Source organism: Onychomys torridus, chromosome 4 (assembly GCF_903995425.1).
Source record: "Onychomys torridus chromosome 4, mOncTor1.1, whole genome shotgun sequence".
Classification (NCBI taxonomy): domain Eukaryota; kingdom Metazoa; phylum Chordata; class Mammalia; order Rodentia; family Cricetidae; genus Onychomys; species Onychomys torridus.
The window spans coordinates 9,861,694-9,879,272 of NC_050446.1; the positions used below are offsets into that span (position 1 = coordinate 9,861,694).

At 42.2% G+C, this 17,579-nt stretch overlaps 1 protein-coding gene across 1 annotated transcript in view; it reads right to left on the minus strand.

Annotated features, from left to right (window-relative positions):
* Setx (senataxin) overlaps positions 1-15,540 on the minus strand; it is a 54,533-nt gene extending 38,993 nt beyond the window's left edge. Inside the window, 10 exon segments of the mRNA XM_036183356.1 lie at positions 1-447; positions 814-901; positions 1,018-1,189; positions 3,237-3,356; positions 3,988-4,207; positions 6,707-6,816; positions 10,288-10,498; positions 13,530-13,713; positions 14,559-14,676; positions 15,311-15,540. Coding sequence (XP_036039249.1) covers positions 1-447; positions 814-901; positions 1,018-1,189; positions 3,237-3,356; positions 3,988-4,207; positions 6,707-6,816; positions 10,288-10,498; positions 13,530-13,706 — 1,545 coding nt within the window. The 5' untranslated portion in view covers positions 13,707-13,713; positions 14,559-14,676; positions 15,311-15,540.
* Between the last annotated feature and the right edge of the window lie 2,039 nt (positions 15,541-17,579).

Here is a 17,579-nt window from a genome sequence, read left to right on the forward strand (position 1 = left end):
GCTCCCTTTGGGGGTACTTCCAGGTGACTTCTCGGAACTCCGTGCAAATGCAGTGGTAGGAAGCTTGGCACACTTCACAACAGCTTCTACCCACTGCTGGGAACTCACCCACAGCAGATGCAAACATTTCTTATTTCTATGCAGTTCAATCACAGATACTAAAATCAGAATAAAAAATTCAGTGACTTTGTCACACACAGCATCTGTCTGGTTGAGGACATCTTTGACTTCAGAGTATAGATGATGAATAACTTCTACAATGTAAGCCACACCCAAGTCCTTAAGATCCATGAGTGACTGAACAAAAGGTATGAACCACAGAAAGGTACTGTTATGAACACGCATATCTTGACCAATATCTGACTGAAGTACACTGGCTAATGTTTCCATTTCTTCATACATGTTAGGACAATAGTCTGGACAAATGGCTGATCTCCACCCTGAATCCTAAAATGAAAAAATAATCAACATTCAGATAAACAAGTATCAATACCCAAACTATAGAAAAGGAATACACTCTGCAGCTTTACTCTTCTGGTCTACTATACATGAACCTGAACTATATAACTGTTTCAAAAAAATGAAAATACACACCTTCACATATTTCAACCTTCCCATCAGTTGGCTTGATTACTACTACTTCTACCAAAAGACTCCACTGTGGTTAGAGTTCATGTTCCCCATGTGAATGAAATGCATCAGTTCTCCAAGAGGGCCTTCAGGGAATACTGCAGTCACACTCAGCACCCAAGTCACTACACAAAACACTTGTCTCTAAGTATCACTTCAATTTTTAAAATGTTATATATATACCTTTTTGGTCTTTTCAGGGTTATAGTTATAGACAATCTGGCTGCATGTCACCATATCATCAAAATGTGGCTCCGGTTCTAACTTGGTCCTTAAATATTAAGAATAAATAGAAATTACTAAAATGAAGGGATTGAAGGAGAAAGGGGGGAGTCTCCTTGGTAAATCAGTTACAGTGTTATTTTTACATTCTGACATTTAACCCACCTTATGGAGCTGTTCCTTATATTTTGGATTTCTCTATTGTAGCTCACGTTGTTAATGATGGTTTGAAATGCTTCAATAGGGTCAATAAGTTGACCCCACACTTTTGATCCAAGGCGATCCAGAATCACCATGAAACAGTGTAATGCTGGCCAGAAAGGATCCATGCTGTCATCTAAAATAAAATACAGCAATTTCTAAATTACAAAAAAAATAAGAAAAATTCTAAAATATATTGAGAATTAAATATTATTGGTCAGCCAAAACTGAAAGCAATTAATTTAAATGCAATTTCTTTTTTCTCTCTCTCTCTCTCTCTCTTTTAAATAAAGTTTTTTGAGACAGGGTTTCTCTGTGTAGCCCTGGCTGTCCTGGAACTCACTCTGTAGACCAGGCTGTCCTGGAACTGACAGAGATCCACCTGCCTCTGTCTCCCAAGTGCTGGAATTAAAGGCACGTGCCACCATGCTCAGCTTGCATACTTTCAAAACGTTCTAAAATATCATCTTTTTGCAAAAATAAATAATAATAATTAATGAGAAACAAACTGATAAGCAAAAGAACAGTCTAAGTAAATGCAACCTCATCACCATTTTGGCATGTCTAAAACAATCTAAACCTTCCCACAAGCTTATACAACTCTAAATGGTAACTAAGGGTGGAGCTAGTAAGATGGATCAGTGGGTAAAGGCACTTGCTGCCAAGCATGGGGACCTGTAGCTGGAGAGAAACTCCCGCCAAGCCTCAGCAGTCCCACAGTCCACTTACAAAATAAACACAGATACTTGTATTATTTAAACTGTTTGGCCTAATGGCTCAGGCTTCTTGCTATCTAGTTCCTATATCTTGAATTAACCCATATCTATTAGTCTGTAAGTTGCCCCATGGCTCGTGGCTTACTGGTACCTTACATCTCACGTGTCATGGCGGCGACTGGCAGCGTCTCTCTGCCTCTGCTTTCCTGTTCCCCGCTCTTCTCCTCTCTGCTAGTCTCGCCTATACTTCCTGCCTGACTACTGGCCAATCAGCGTTTTATTTATCAATCACAGCAACATGTATTTATAGCACCCACAGCAGGGACCTGATTCTGATCCCCAGATTCCAAAGAGAACAGACTTTTGAAATTACCCTGACATTCTCTCTCTCTCTCTCTCTCTCATTCTAAATATTGTTTAAAAGAGTAAAAGAATGAGAAATGTTATTTATGGATCTAAATAAAGCTCAGAATCTAAGAAATTCTGCTTCAGCAAGATCCTTAATTTTGCATGCCATATGTAATAATCATGCTAAGGATTAAAACTTCTGGTCAACAGTAAGCACTCTTCTCACACAGTCTTTTTTTCTTTTCTTTTTTTAAGATTTATTTATCTATTATGTATACAGCATTCTGTCTACATGTACACCTGCAGACCAGAAGAGGGCACCAGATCTCATTGCAGATAGTTACGAGCCACCATGTGGGTGGCTGGGAATTGAACTCAGGACCTCTGAAAGAATACCCAGTGCTCTTAACCACTGAGCCATCTCTCCAGCCCCTCTTCACACACATTCTCTTATCTTTACTGTTCACTTTTCATGGACATGTGGGAATTCCTGCTATTCATGAAGTATCCATTTATGACTTTCCCTCTCTCTCAGATACATAGTGGGAAGATACTGGTCCTGGCTAAAGACCTTCAGTGATTCTTCAACATCACGCTTTTCTTAGTCAAAAACTTAAGATTTTGCTGTTCCCAGCTTTATTTTTCATATGCCCATAATCAGTTTGTAGCCAAAACAAATCAATGGCTTTTTGTAAATATCAGAATGCTTTCCCCAACAGCACTTCCTATCAAATTCCTAATCATCCTTACTAGATTCAATCCTACGTTAATGTTCCTAGTTAATTTAACTACTAGAGTACTCTGTGGAGGCAGTACTGTAGCTTACTCTATTACTCATAGTGTTTAGGTGTTTACAGCCGTAACAATGACACCACCTCCCACCCACCCCTACCTACCCCAACCCCCTAGCCCTGGAAACAGGATTTCTCTGTGTAGCCCAGGCTATCCTGGAACTCTCTCTGTACACCAAGTTGGCCTCTAACTCAGAGATCCGCCTGCCTCTGCCTCCTGCATGCTGGAATTAAAAGGTTTGTGCCACCACCACCAGGCAGATACCAACATTTTTTAATAGTATACCATCATAGTATTCAAAAGCATTTAGCAAATAAAGTATATTACCATCCGACTGCTTCTCCATGGTGTGAAGGATTGATTGCATAAAATCATTTTGTTTGTCTGAGCCCAGTAACAGTGAATCCATGGCTTGCTCCTCAAGAATAGTCAGCAACATGCAAATACCTGTAAGATTATTCCAGTTTACCAAACTGATAAAATAACACTATGCTAAATGTCTTCTAAGCTGGCAGAAAGAAAGCAAGGCCTAAAGTCAAAGCAGAACAGAACCCAGCTCCCTGTCTGCTATACTTCATGCACCACTCCCCAACAACAGACCGGGACACTTTTTCTAGTGGAAAATAGGTCATTTCTAAGATGACTACCACACAACTTATACATCACAAAATAAGATATCACAAACATTCACACATGCTGTGTACAGTTCATATACCACTAAAAAGAAAACCGGCGACCAACTACGACATGGAACTTTAATGAACTGAATTAGTGAAATAATGACAAACAATGCTAACTTCTCTCACCACCTGAAAATATTTACATCGTAAAAAAGAGGTAATAATCACCATTATACTGACACTTCTACTTCAAAAGAATCACTTGCCAGGGTTTGAAAATGTACTTGTTTGGGAGGCATCTAGAATAAATGATGTTTAACAAGATATAAAACAGTTAAGCTAATTTGGCAAGGGAACAAGTACTGGAAACCATGAAATCTTGTAATAAGGAAATTTCTCAGAGATTGCTCTATCTTAGACCACAAGGGAAGGCCTGTCCATGCAGGAATGATACTCACCCAGCCAGTAATTTTTGTAGTTCGTAGTATCATACATGTGTGCAGGCAGAAGGATCAGTTTGCCTTTTTCAAGCACAGAAGAAGTGTAAATGTCTGGACTTTCCAAAAGTCCCAACTCAATGACTTTAAAAAGGCAAGTTAAAACGTCCTGTAAGTCGTAATAGTCATCTCTGTCCACTTTCCCCAGGTTTCTTGCAGTCAGAATAGCCCATCGCCGAACCTAAATAATTGTATTATAAATAACATTGTATGTTCATTAATTCATTCAATGAACTACACTGAGCAGCAACAGAAGACATAGTACAGATTTCAGAAGACATCAAGAGATTATTACTGCAATGTATGGACCATCTTTGATCCTGATTTGAACAAATTAATTCATATGAAATGCAGTCATTTTCTTTTTCTTTTTTTTTTAATTTATTTATTTTTGGTTTTTCGAGACAGGGTCTCTCTGTGTAGCTTTGGAGCCTGTCCTGGAACTCACTCTGTAGCCCAGGCTGGCCTCAAACTCACAGAGATCCACCTGCCTCTGCCTCCTAAGTGCTGGGATTAAAGGCGGGTGTCACCACCACCTGGCGAAACAGTCATTTTCATTGATTTAAACACTAGCAGGAATCTCTCCTGTGTTATTACCTAGTTTATTTACTATTACTTATATTTAAAATATTTGGCAATTCTTTTTCCACTCATTTCATCAATCTCTTCTGTTCCCTTACATTTTAGGTATATCCACTAGTAGCAATCTACTTAATTAAGACTTCCATAGTCTATTTTTGGACAGGGAGGGGAGTGGTTGTTCAAGACAGGCTTTCTCTGTGTACCCCTGGCTGTCCTGGAGCTCGATTTGTAGACCAAGCTGGCCTTCAACTCAGAGATCTGTCTGCCTTTGCCTACTGAGAGCAGGGATTAAAGGCGTGTGCCACCACCACTCAGTGTCAACTTTCACAGAGGTTCTGGTTGTCTTCTTGAGTATATTTCTAATTTCTATTACCATACATAATAAATTATTTGTGGGCTAGAGGATTCTATCACTTATTACTTGGTGCTTCTCTTCCATTGCTGGTCCACAGATTAATACCTAGTCTGACTACTTTACTTCCTCTTTGGGAACTTTTCCTATCATTTGTTCAGAACAAGGAAATAAATTCACCATCATTTTGACTGAAAGCCTACTACTACGCTTTTTGTTGTTGTTGTTGTTGTTGTTGTTGTTGTTTGGTTTTTCAAGACATGGTGTCTCTGTGTATCTCTGGCTATTCTGGAACTCATTCTATAGAACAGGCTGACCTTGAACTCAGAGATCCACCTGCCTCTGCCTCCTAAGTGCTGGGATTAGAGGTGTGCACCACTACACCAAGTAGTATGCTTTCTTCGCTGGAGGTTTAAAAACAAAACATCTTTGCTTGCCATATTTTGGCAGAACAGCCTTTCTAGGCAACTGCCTTAAAAAAGTGACTCCATTCTAACTGCTAGTGTGCATGGAACTGTCTATGTGTGTAGCCTATGTCTCATTTCCATGCTTAGTGGTAATCTCAGCATCTGTTCTTGTATGTCTTTCATCTCTAGCACCTAGAAACTTTTCCTATTCCTGCTTATCTCCTACAATTCCTCCCGCTTCAATCTCTCTTATTAGAAAAATATTTTAAATGATATTTCCATGTGTTTCAGCAACCAAGTGAGAAAAGCAAGAATTTTTCATTAGTTCAGTTTAACACTATGCTGGTTAATTTTTGACAACTTGACAATGACCTAGATATATCTGGAAAGAGGGAATCTTAATTTAAAAAATGCCTCCATAAAGCTGGCCTGTGGGTAAATCTATAGGTATTGTCTTAGCCTATAAGGTGGTGGTACACGCCTTTAATCCCCAGCACTTGGGAGGCAGAGCCAGACAGATCTCTGAGTTGGAGGCCAGCCTGGTCCACAGAGCGAGATCCAGGACAGGCATCAAAACTACACAGAGAAACCCTGTCTTAAAAAGCTAAAAAATCTATAGATACTGTCTTAATGATTGACATGGGAGGACCCAGCCCACTGTGAACAGTGTCTCTTCTACCCTGGGCAGATGATCCTGGATTGTATAAGAAAACAGCTGAAGCCGGGGGGTGGTGGTGGCGCACACCTGTAATCCCAGCACTCAGGAGATAGAGGCAGGTGGATCTCTTTGAGTTCGAGGCCAGCCTGGTCTACAGAACTAGTCCAGGACAGGCTCCAAAGCTACAGAGAAACCCTGTCTCGAAAAACCAAAAAAAGAAAAGAAAATAGCTGAGCAAAGCAATAAGCAGCATTCCCTCCATGCTATCTGCTTCAATTCCTGCTTCTAGGTTCCTGTCTTGAGTTCCTGCCCTGATTTCCTTTAATGAACTGTGATGTAGCAGTGTATGATGAAATAAATCCTTTCCTTCCAAAGTTGCTTTTGGTCAATGTTTATCACAGAACCGGACAGTCTGACTATGACAGAAACATTGAAAGAAAATTAAACTACTTCCCTTCTTGTCTTTTAAACTCAAATATCACCCATCAGCCAGTGTTCCCCTATCCTCTTAAATTCAAAACATTCTCAATCATATAAAATTTTACTTAAATGCAGTAATTTAAAAAGAGTGAAGATTTTTAAACAATATTTTAAACAAAATACACACTAAGACTACATAGTAACTACCTAATACATACAAAGTAATGCTAATTACTAGCACTGCCTACTACTCATACTCACCATTTCATTTGGATGAACCAAAAACAAATAGATGCCTGGGTATTTGTCAAAAACCTGAAAGGAGCAATTGGCTTGTTCCATTCGACAAAGTGCTTCCACGCACAGTTCACCTAAACAGGCAAAAAAGGCAGTAAAGTATTTAAATTGAACTACTGCTCAAGAAGCCCTAAAACCTGACTCCTCAGTTACTCATTTCTTGAAACTAAGGCATTACAACACTGATGGTGTAATTGTTGGAACAGTAGTTGCCTACTGGTAGACTTTCTCTGTTGAGTGAGGTACTAGAAATCAAACTCAGTTCCTGAGGTATGCTAGGTAAACATCCTGAGTTACATTCCAGTTCTGACAGACTGCTGTTCATTATCATGCATAGACTAGTCCTCTTATTTAAACTGTACTAAAACATGGGGCTTGAAGATGGTTCAGGGATTAAGAGCACTGGCAGTTCCTTCAGAAGACCTAGAGGACCCAAGTTCAATTCCCAACACTCATATGGCAGCTCACAACTATAACTCCAGTTGCAGGGGATCCAACACCCTCACATAGACATACACAAGGACAAAACACCTATGCACATAAAATAAAATGTACTAAAACATATTTATACCTTGTATAATTATCTCCAAAGACTATCTCAGAAGCATGGTTATAGGTTATAGGTCCAGTGCCTTGCATTTGATATTTGGTCCACCTGACTGGAGTAAGAACAAGAGTGCTTCTCCTAATGGCTGCTCGTCTCAATTTCACTTAGTCATCAATTAACTTCCTCTATTAGATTTAAAAGTCAATTTTAATTTGTCAAGCTTCAAAAACTAGTATGCTATAGTAATAGTAGTTATCTTTGGAGGGGGAATTATGACTAGGTCAGCTTACAGGAAACTCCTATAATACTGCTAATACACGAAAGTATACATAATCTTCACATTTATATATATTTATGGATTTTTAAATTTTTAAAAAATACTTTATGTGTGGAGCTGGAGAGATGGCTCAGTGGTTAAGAGCACTGGCTGCTCTTTCAAAGGACCCAGGTTTAATTCCCAGTACTCATATGGCAGCTCATGCCTGTCTGTAACTCTAGTTCCAAAGAATCCAACTCCCTCAGATATATATGCAGCCAAAATTTATGTACATTTGTACATAAAATTTAAAGACTTAAATAAATTATAAAAAAAATATTTTATGTATATGAGTATTTTTTACAGGAATGCATGTTTGTGTACCACATGCCTGCCTTGTGCCCAGAGATCAGAAGGAGGTGGGGGTCAGATCCCCTGGATCTGGAGTTACTGATAGTTGTGAGCTGCCATGTGGATACTGGAAAGTGAACTTAGGTCCTCTACAAGAGCAGCAAGCACATTTAACTACTGGGCCATCCTCCAAACCTGGTATTATGGGTACATTATTATTTAATGTATGTTTAAGGGGCTGGAGTGTTGATTGCTCTTCCAGAGGACCTGGGATCCAATTCCAAGCACTCACAACAGTGGCTCACAGCGATTAACTCCAGTTCCAAAGGATCTAACATCCTCTTCTGGCTTCCTTGGGTACTGGCACATATGTGGAAACATAGATACATATGCAAGCAAAACACCCATATAAAAAATATTAAATGAAAATGTTTAAAAGGCTTTTAGGGTTGAGGATTTAGCTCAGTGATAGAGCACTTGCCTAGCAAGTGCAAGGCCCTGGGTTCGATCCTCAGCTCAAAAAAAAAAAAAAAGGCTCTTAGTTTAAAATCTAGATACAGGGCTGTAGAGATGGCTCAGAGGTTAAGAGCACTGACTTCTTCCAGAGGTCCTGAATTCAATTCCCAGCAACCACATGGTGGCTCACAACCATCTGTAATGAGATCTGGTGCCCTCTTCTGGCCCATAGACATATATATATATATATGCAGACAGAACACTGTATACATAATAATAAATAAATCTTTTTTTTTTAAAAAAAAAAGGGCTGGAGAGATGGCTCAGAGGTTAAGGGCACCAGCTGCTCTTCCAGAGGTCCTGAGTTCAATTCCCAGCAACCACATGGTGGCTCACAACCATCTATAGTGAGATCTGGCACCCTCTTCTGTATACATAATAAATAAATAAATCTTTTAAAAAATGCATAAAGTGTGTTTTATATTTATAGGAGAACTATATGGTCTCAAGTAACACAGCAAAAAAAAGTTATAGATGGGCCTGGTGGTATAAGCCCATAATCCCACCTACTGGAGAGGCTGAAGTTAAAGAATCGAAAATTCGGGGTTGGGTATTTAGCTCAGTGGTAGAGTGCTTGTCTAGCAAGCGCCAAGGCCCTGGGTTCAATCCTCAGCTCTGAAAAAAAAAAAAAAAAAAGAAGAAGAAGAATCGAAAATTCAAAGTCTGCTTAGGCTACAGAGTGAATTCAAGGCCAGCCAGAGCAACTCAATAAGATGCTGTCTCAAAATAGACAATACTAAGCAGTTAGGGATATAGAGAGTGCATGACTAAGGTATGCATGGTCCTGGGTTGAATCCCCATTACAGCACAAAAAAACCACAACTGTGTGTACAAGTGAACTATTTTATATTAAGAGAATAAATTCAACCAAATTCAATGTGCTATCCCTAGTCACTCAAAAACAAATTGGCCCCAAACCACATCTGTAACTACTGAGAATATATGAGCTAGATATTAGATATTCTAATGTCTCTTTATACCTAGTAAATATGTTTGCCCATACTTCTCATCCCAACTCAGGAGGCTAAGCTAGGACTTTGATTTCAAGGCCATCCTGGACTGAGATTCCTAGTAAGAAATGCAAATATAAGACCCAAACTGGAACCACCACAACATGCCATGCCAACTAATTGATGAAAACTGCTATAGACCAGCTGTGTGGTTTTCTACTTGCTTTGATAAGGTCTCATACAACCCAGGCTGGCCTGGAGGTCTCTATGTGACCAAAGGGGACATTCTTGCTTCCACCTTCCTAGTATTGGCATTCCAAGTATACACCACAGCTGGTTGGAGCAGTGGTTCTCAACCTGTGGATCTTAACCCCTAGGGGCCATATATCAGATATCGTGTATATCTGATATTTACATTAGAATTCATAACAGTAGCAAAGCAAACTGTTATAAAGTAACAACGAAATAATTTTATAGTTGGGGGTCACCACAACATGAAGAACTGTATTAAAGGGTCAAAGCATTAGCAACATTGAGAATCACTGGGTTAGAGTCATCTTGCCCCTCCCCTCTTAACAAGGAGCATTCAACAATGTCTGGAGATATTTTTGGTTTTGACAATAACAAGGTAAGGGAGAAGACTCCTAGCATGTAGTGGACAGGGGCCAGGCCTGCTACTAAAAAACCCATAATGAACAGCAGAGTCCTGTGGAGAAATGAGCTTGTCTAAAAAGTCTGTATCGTCACTGGGCAGTGGTGGAGAATGCCTTTAATCTCAGCACTCAGGAGGCAGAGACAAGCAGATCTCTTGAGTTCAAGACCAGCCTGGTCTACAGAGTAAGTTCCAGGACAGCCATGGCCACATAGAGAAACAAACCCTGTCTCAGGAAAAAAAAAAAGAAAAGAAAAAGAAAAAGATACTCACTAACACGCTCATGCAGAAGCAAGTAAGGGTACTTCAGTATTTCAAAAAGAGGAACTCGGAGTTTATTTTCAAAATCTTGGCCACTACAGTCAAATAGCTGTTCCTCTCCATTGTTGTCTACTATATATAATTCATCATCATCTTCAATTTCTGCTTTCATAGACTTCTCAAAGTGATTTATGAGGCGTAAGGTTTCTAATTCCCATAAAACCTATAAAAAAAGATGAAAACAGTATTTTTTATCTTAGCAAAATATGCTGTGTTTCCCATAGAAATCCTTTTCCTCTATGTACAAAAATTTAGAAGTGGTGGTGGCACACCGTTAATCCCAGCACTCAGAAGGCAGAAGCAGGCAGATGAGTTCCAGGAGCAGCCTGGTCTACAGAGCAAGTTCCAGGACAGCCAGGGCTACACAGAGAAACCCTGTCTTGAAAAACCAAGATAATAAGTAACTAATTTAGAAGTTTAAAGTAGCAGCTAGCACACATCATACATACTTAGACATAACTTGGAGCTAGAGGTTCACTTTCTACCACTACAACACTGAAATAAAGGAGTCTCATCCATTTTGGCTTCCCAACCCACGTAAAAGTTGTTTACATAATTTCAGTCCAAAAATACTGTGTGTGTGTGTGTGTGTGTGTGTGTGTGTGTGAAGACACACCCCTAAATTTAGTTTTGAAAAAGCAAGAACAGGTCAAGAGCTATGATGTAGCTCAGCTGTTAAGGGTGCTTGCCTAGCAAGCATGAGATTTTGTGCTCCATCTCCAGCATCAATAGACTTGAGTGTGATAGATAGCACAGGCCTGAAATCCAAACCCAGGAGAGGTGGTGGCAAGAGGTCCAGAAGCTGGAGGTCATTGTCAGCTGCACAGGGAGTCTGAGAGCAATGTGAGCTGGACATCCTGTCTCAAATAAAAAAGAGCTTTTCCTTGGCATTCACAACTTAGCTATAGAAGTTGGTAATAAGGTTTAACTTTTAGCATGTCTTGGCTTTCACCATGCCTTCCTCATTAAGCACAGCTAGCTTCTGCCTGAGAGATGATGTGCTATTTTTTCCTTTTACTTGAACACATCAGGCCACTGTAGGTGACCTAATTTCAAAACTGTTACCTCAGGAACTAAAGGAGCTTAAGGAGAGGGAAAAGAGACAGGAAATGTCCAGTCAATAAAGCAGGTAGGATACACACATTTACTGATTAGAGCTCTCACTGCCTTACATGAGTATGATTCACAGCCCTCCAAAACAGTTACAATAGCAGGATCAGTAATCCATGATCACAATTCACCAGAACATGACAATGAAAAGTTCAAAACAGGAGAATTACAAAAGGTAAAAAAAAAAAAGAGGATTTGAGTCCATGCTCCTAGAAAAGTGGCACTGGTAAGCTTTGTTCAAAGCAAAAGCACAAAACCTTCAACTTGTAAAAACACAGTATTGTGGTGATGCTGTTCCCCAAAATATTGTGCACCCTAATGAGCTTATCTGGGGTCAGAGAACAGAACAGCCACTAGATACAGAGGCCAGAAAATAGTGGCACACACCCACCTTTAATTCTAGCATTCCGAAGACAGAGATCCATCCTGATCTCTGTGAGTTCAAAGCCACATTGCAAACAGCCAGACATGGTGACTCACGCCTTTAATCCCAGGAAGTGATGGCAGAAAGATATATAGGGCATGAAAACCAGGAACTAGAGGCTGGTTAAGCTTTTAGGCTTTAGAGCAGCAATTCAGCTGAGATCCACTTGGAAATGAGGACACAGAAGCTTCCAGTTTGAGGAAACAGATCAGTGGAGGAATTGGCAAAGTGAGGTGGCTATGGCTTGTTCTGCTTCTCTGATCTTCCAGCATTCATCCCAATACCTTGCTCCAGGTTTATTTTCATTAATAAGACATTTTAAGATTCGTGCTACACAGTATAGTAAATCTAAGAGCCAAACAAGATAGACCTATGTGATTTTTTTTTTTTAAGTCCTTAAACATGGGTCCTTTACAGCCTAAGTACTGAAAATGAGAAACTTACACATTATCAGGCTGTCTTGCTACACACGTCTAAATATAATCAACTAACTATAAGCTATTCCAAACTAAATGAGAAACAGCTGGTGCTTCTTTGTCAAAGGCATGAAAGCAAGCCTTTCTTGTCTTGTGCATGCCTGAAATAATAGTACTCAGGTGGAGACAAGTGGCCAGAAGTTCAAGGTCCTCCTTAGCTACATAGCGAGTATAAAGCCAGTCTTTGTCTCAAGGAGTGTGGGGGTACTTTTCCTTAAATATAAGTTTATGCACAAAGACATGGGATAGTTTCAGCATAAAAATTAAGGATGCGGAGATAGATGCTCAGTGAAGTGCTTTCCTTGCCAGCTTGAGGACCTGAATTTCGATCCCTAGTACTTATCTAGAAAGCTGGGTGGTGCACCGGCATGTCTGGAATAGAGTGCCAGGATGAGACAGGTGGATCCCTGGAGCTGGCTGGCCAGCCAGCCAGCCTACCTAAATCATTCAGTAAAAAAATTGTCTCAAAATAGAAGGTGGAGCTCATTCAAGGAAGACATGCAACACCAATCTCTGGCTTATACATGCACACACAAAAACAGACATATGTACATCATATAAGCCAAACATACTTCCCTATATATGGTACATGTACTATTCTTCATCAGATAAATGTAATAAACCTAACATGCTTGCCTTTAGAGTTTATAAGCATTTCAATAAAAAAGAAAACAAGAGCTAGAGAGATGGCTCAGCAGTTAAGAGCCCTGGCTGCTCTTCCATGGGTTCTTAGTTCAATTCCCAGCAACCACATTGGTGGCTTACAACCATCTGTAATGAAATCTGGTGCCCTCTTCTGGTATGCAGGCATACATGCAGGTTGAACACTATATACATAGTAAATAAATAAATCTTAAAAACAAAAACAAAAAAACAGGGTCTCACTAGGTAGGCCAGGTTGGCCTACAACTTACAATTATCCTGACCTACTTTCCTGAGTGCTAGAAATGACAATATTTTGTAAAACTGTTTTATGCCAAAATAACTACAACTGACATAAAACTGTACTTTTAAAGTTTCAATTCAAGTCCATCAGTTAAGTATTTACAGCAACTGTTATGTACTGGTAAGTTAGATACTAGAGTTGTACTAGATTCCAAAGCTTTGGTCATATAACCCATTTCCCTGAATGCTTTTGACAGCTCCATGTACTATCTTCCTGGTTAGGCGCTACTGCAAATTACCTCATGCAAGAATGGCACTTCCTCTCTGGCTCTGTGGTACTCAGCCACGCACTCTAAGCAGTAGCAGAGGTCTTCATCAGCTGTTTGAAAGTCACTCGAACCAGTGCTAGATGCATAGCACTTTAGGACATCAACGGTGGAAGGACCACCTGGAGTACACCAACAGCATGTGCTCATTCTGTACCTAGAACAGGAAAAGAGGCCACTTAAAAGGAGAAAAACTAACACTCAAGACTTATTCTTTATGTAGAACAGGCATACTTTCTGCTTGTGATCCAAGTCCTCTAAAATGTTTTGCTGGCCATCTTATCAAAACTGATTAAACCCAAATCTGAAAGCTGGGCAGGGATGAAGCATAGTGGCAGAGTACTTGTCTTTCATGTAATCCCTGGATTTGATCAACAGCAGCAAAAAACCTGAACACATTCTGTTACTCAACACCATAATGGGTATGTGCCACTATGTGCCAAACAGATTGAAACTACACAGTACTGATGCAAAATCAGAGAAAAACACAAATTAATGTCTTCAAGATACTGATTTTGAAGTCTTCCAATAACTTAAAAAGGTAAAAAAAAATTCATATTCCTAAAAAGCAGTTCTAGAAACTTCCAGAAACTAAATATATATATAGTAAGACAAACAAGAAATAGTAAGATTATTTTCTGCTATTTGACAAGATTGACAACAAATTGCTGCTCTATACTCATGGCTCTTCAACCAACTATAAACTCCTAATAGCTAATAAAGACAGTAACCTTGAATGTCAGCAATCTGGGAGACTTGTCTCTCTTCCAGGGTCTTTGAGAATCTCCTCTATCCTGCACGTTTTTTATTCCCTTCTTTCCTGATCAAGGTGGTTTGGATTTCTGTTTGTCTGCCCCTACCTCCGCAATTGGGAGTGTCAGGGTACAGATCTATTCTATATTTTTGTAACTCCAGTACTCCAATAATTATTTAAAAAAAAAAAAAAAAAAAAAAAAAAAAAAAAAACGGAAAAAAAAGTGATTGTTTTAAAAAGACAATTACCTTGGCAAATGTCCTACAGAGAAGTGATCTTCTTTGTTGAGAATGCTGGGCTTGTTTGTGAATAGATGAGGCTCTGCATTCAGATACACTCACACTTTGGCCCCCAAAAAGGACATTTCTGAAATTAAAAATGAAATAAAAATTGATAAAGTGTCCCTTACATTAAGCATCTCACCTGCGCCGTACATCAACCTTGCACAGTGTCACCTGATGAGTTACCTCGGTCAGGTTAGACGACACATCCGCAGACGGACACACTACGGTGCACGAAGGGGAACGCTGTAACACTGATGCCCTAACTCCTCCAGGGGCTGTCTGTCCCCCATAGGGAGCCAGGTGGGCATTTGGTCGTGTCTGCGGTGGGCGTGCGGGAGGTCGTCAGCACTGCAACGCTTGGGGTCGCGGGGCAGGCGTCCCGGTGCCCGTACGGAAGCGACACTTGGACGGAGGACTACATCCTGCCGGCCCCTTCCCCAGGGACCTCCCTCGTCCCGAGGCTCTGCTAGGCGCCCTCGCCTTGCATCGCAGCCCAGAGCCGGCGGCGCTGAAGCCTGAACGGCAGGGATCCCGCGGCGGGCCTGGCCTGCGGGAAGCACCAAGCACTGCCCGCCCGAGGTCGCCGCAGCTCCCGTCGCGCGCTGCTCTCCCGAAAGTAGGGTCGGAGTAGGCGCCCTTTCCCGAGGGCCGCGCACAGCGCGCGAGTTACCAGCGACGATATGCCGCGCGCCCCACCACGCGCCCACGCTTCTCACCCGGCTCGGCCCTGCTGCAGCGCGCTAGCCCACCTCCATGCCTCGGGTCCGACGACTAGCCGCTGGCGGAAGTGCTGGGCAGAGCCCTGCGCCCAACCCGCTACGCCGCGCGAGCGGGCCCCGCCCCCAGGCCTCCCTAGCCACAGCCTTCTTGTTTTGGTACGCCAAGGGGGCGGGCCATGGTAAGAGCAGCGGCGGGGAGCTACGGGCCTGGCAAAGGCCAGGGCGCCGCCGTCACTTCCGGGATGTAGGGGAAGTACAGCCCCCGTCCGAGGGGCTCTGAATTAGCTGCTGAGCCGTGCCCCGCCCCGCCCTCGGCGCGCCCCGCCCCCTGCCCCGCCCCGCCCTCGGCGCGCCCCGCCCCCTGCCCCGCCCCGCCCCCTGCCCCGCCCCGCCCCGGTCGGGTTGGACGCTTACTTCCCTACCAGCCGTTTCCGTTCGACTCTTCCGCTTTCTAACGTCTGAGGCGCGGAAGACGGCTTTCTTCTCTTTCGGTCAGAGACCCAAACATTAAAATGTTCGCTTGAGGCAAAAATCGGTCCTGCAGGGCGCCACCTGCAGGCCGGCCCCTGCAAAGCCTACACAAACAGAACAGGTCCCGCTAAGGCAAGAACAACTGGGCCGCCCGCAACCACGCAAAAACGGGAATTTAGAAGAAGAAAAAAGTCTCTTCCTAAGCCCCGCCAGATGGTAAACTCATCTGACAAGCACAGCACTTAGCGAGGCTTGAGGCCAGGGGACCGGGACCTGAAGGCCAGCATCCTACACAAAGCGAATTCCAGGCATACATTAAAGTCACCAAAAAATTACTTAAAAATTAAAAACATTACCAAAAAACAAAGCAAAAAGCGCGGGTGCGAGGAGGTAACCCGGGAGAGCACTTACCTAGCCCACAGAGGCACCGGGTTCCATCGCGCCGCCCCCGCCGCCGCCGCCGGGAAGAACAAGGCGTAGGTGGCGGTGGGCCAGAGGCCGCCCACCCCGAGAACCTTACCGCGGAATGAGAGCCAGCGTGAAAAGCACGAGGATAGCACTCGAAGGAACGTTCCAGAAGGGGGCGTGGTTCTACCGTTAGGGGCTTTAGCCAATCAGGAAGCAGGAGTGCAGCCAGCGCGAGGCCGACCGTTATTTTTTTCCCCTTTCATCAAAGGTTTCTATCAAAATCAAAGTTGAAAAGACGGTTTCAAATTAAAAGTATAATGTATATGAATGGCTTTTAAAGTAGCGCGTATATGTGATACTTTAAAAAAACAACAACAACCAAGGCTCTGCATACCTAACTGAAATTTTCAGAACCACGCGAATTCCACGTCCTTGTTGATACAGAGCCTTTCAGAATTCGTTACACAGATTACAGATCTCAGCTCTATAGCTGGCCGTGTTGTTTCACTCATGAAAGAACGTGAATGCTAAGTCACTCATTGAGCCATTGAGCGTCAGAAACATTAGTCTGGAGCTGGGGGATGGCTCAGTGCTCCTCCGGAGGACTAGGTTCAATACCCAGCACCCACAGGGCAGCTCACGGCCGTCTCATCCAGTTCCAGGGTACCCGACACCTCATGCAGGCAAAACCAATGCACATAAATTAAAAAAGGACAAAGGAAACATTAGTCTGGCGCCAGAGAAATACCTCAGTAGTTATGAACACTTACTGTTCTTTCAGAGGACGCAAGTTCAGGTTCTGTAACCGACCTGGAGCTCACACATGCCTGCAACCCCGGTCCTGTGTGATCAGAACAGATGCCCTCTTCCGGCCTCCTCACACACTGCACCGAAAGCGGTGCACATACAAGCAGGCCAGACGGTCGTACACATAAAGATAAAATGAAAAGCAAAAAATTAAAAAAAAAAAAAAATACTCTGAATTCTGAACAGGCGGACCTAGCCTTAAAACAGGGTAGCTAGCCGGGGCGGCGGTGGCGCACACCTTTAATCCCAGCACTCGGGAGGCAGAGCCAGGAGGATCTCTGTGAGTTCAAGGCCAGCCTGGTCTACAGATCGAGTTCCAGGAAAGGCGCAAAGTTACACAGAGAAACCCTGTCTGGAGGAAAAAAACAAAAACAAAAAAACAAAAAAACAGGGTAGCTTATACCTGGGGACGCCCCAGAATAGTTATAAGGAGTACAAAAATGTTTTGTCTTATGAAATAAGGACCAAAAAGTTTTAGACTGCCAAAGATATTTTCCATGTAACCGTATATTTGTCCTTATACCAACACAGTCATAAAGCATGATTTTTACTACTTCTTTTGTGGATGAAAATTAAGGCA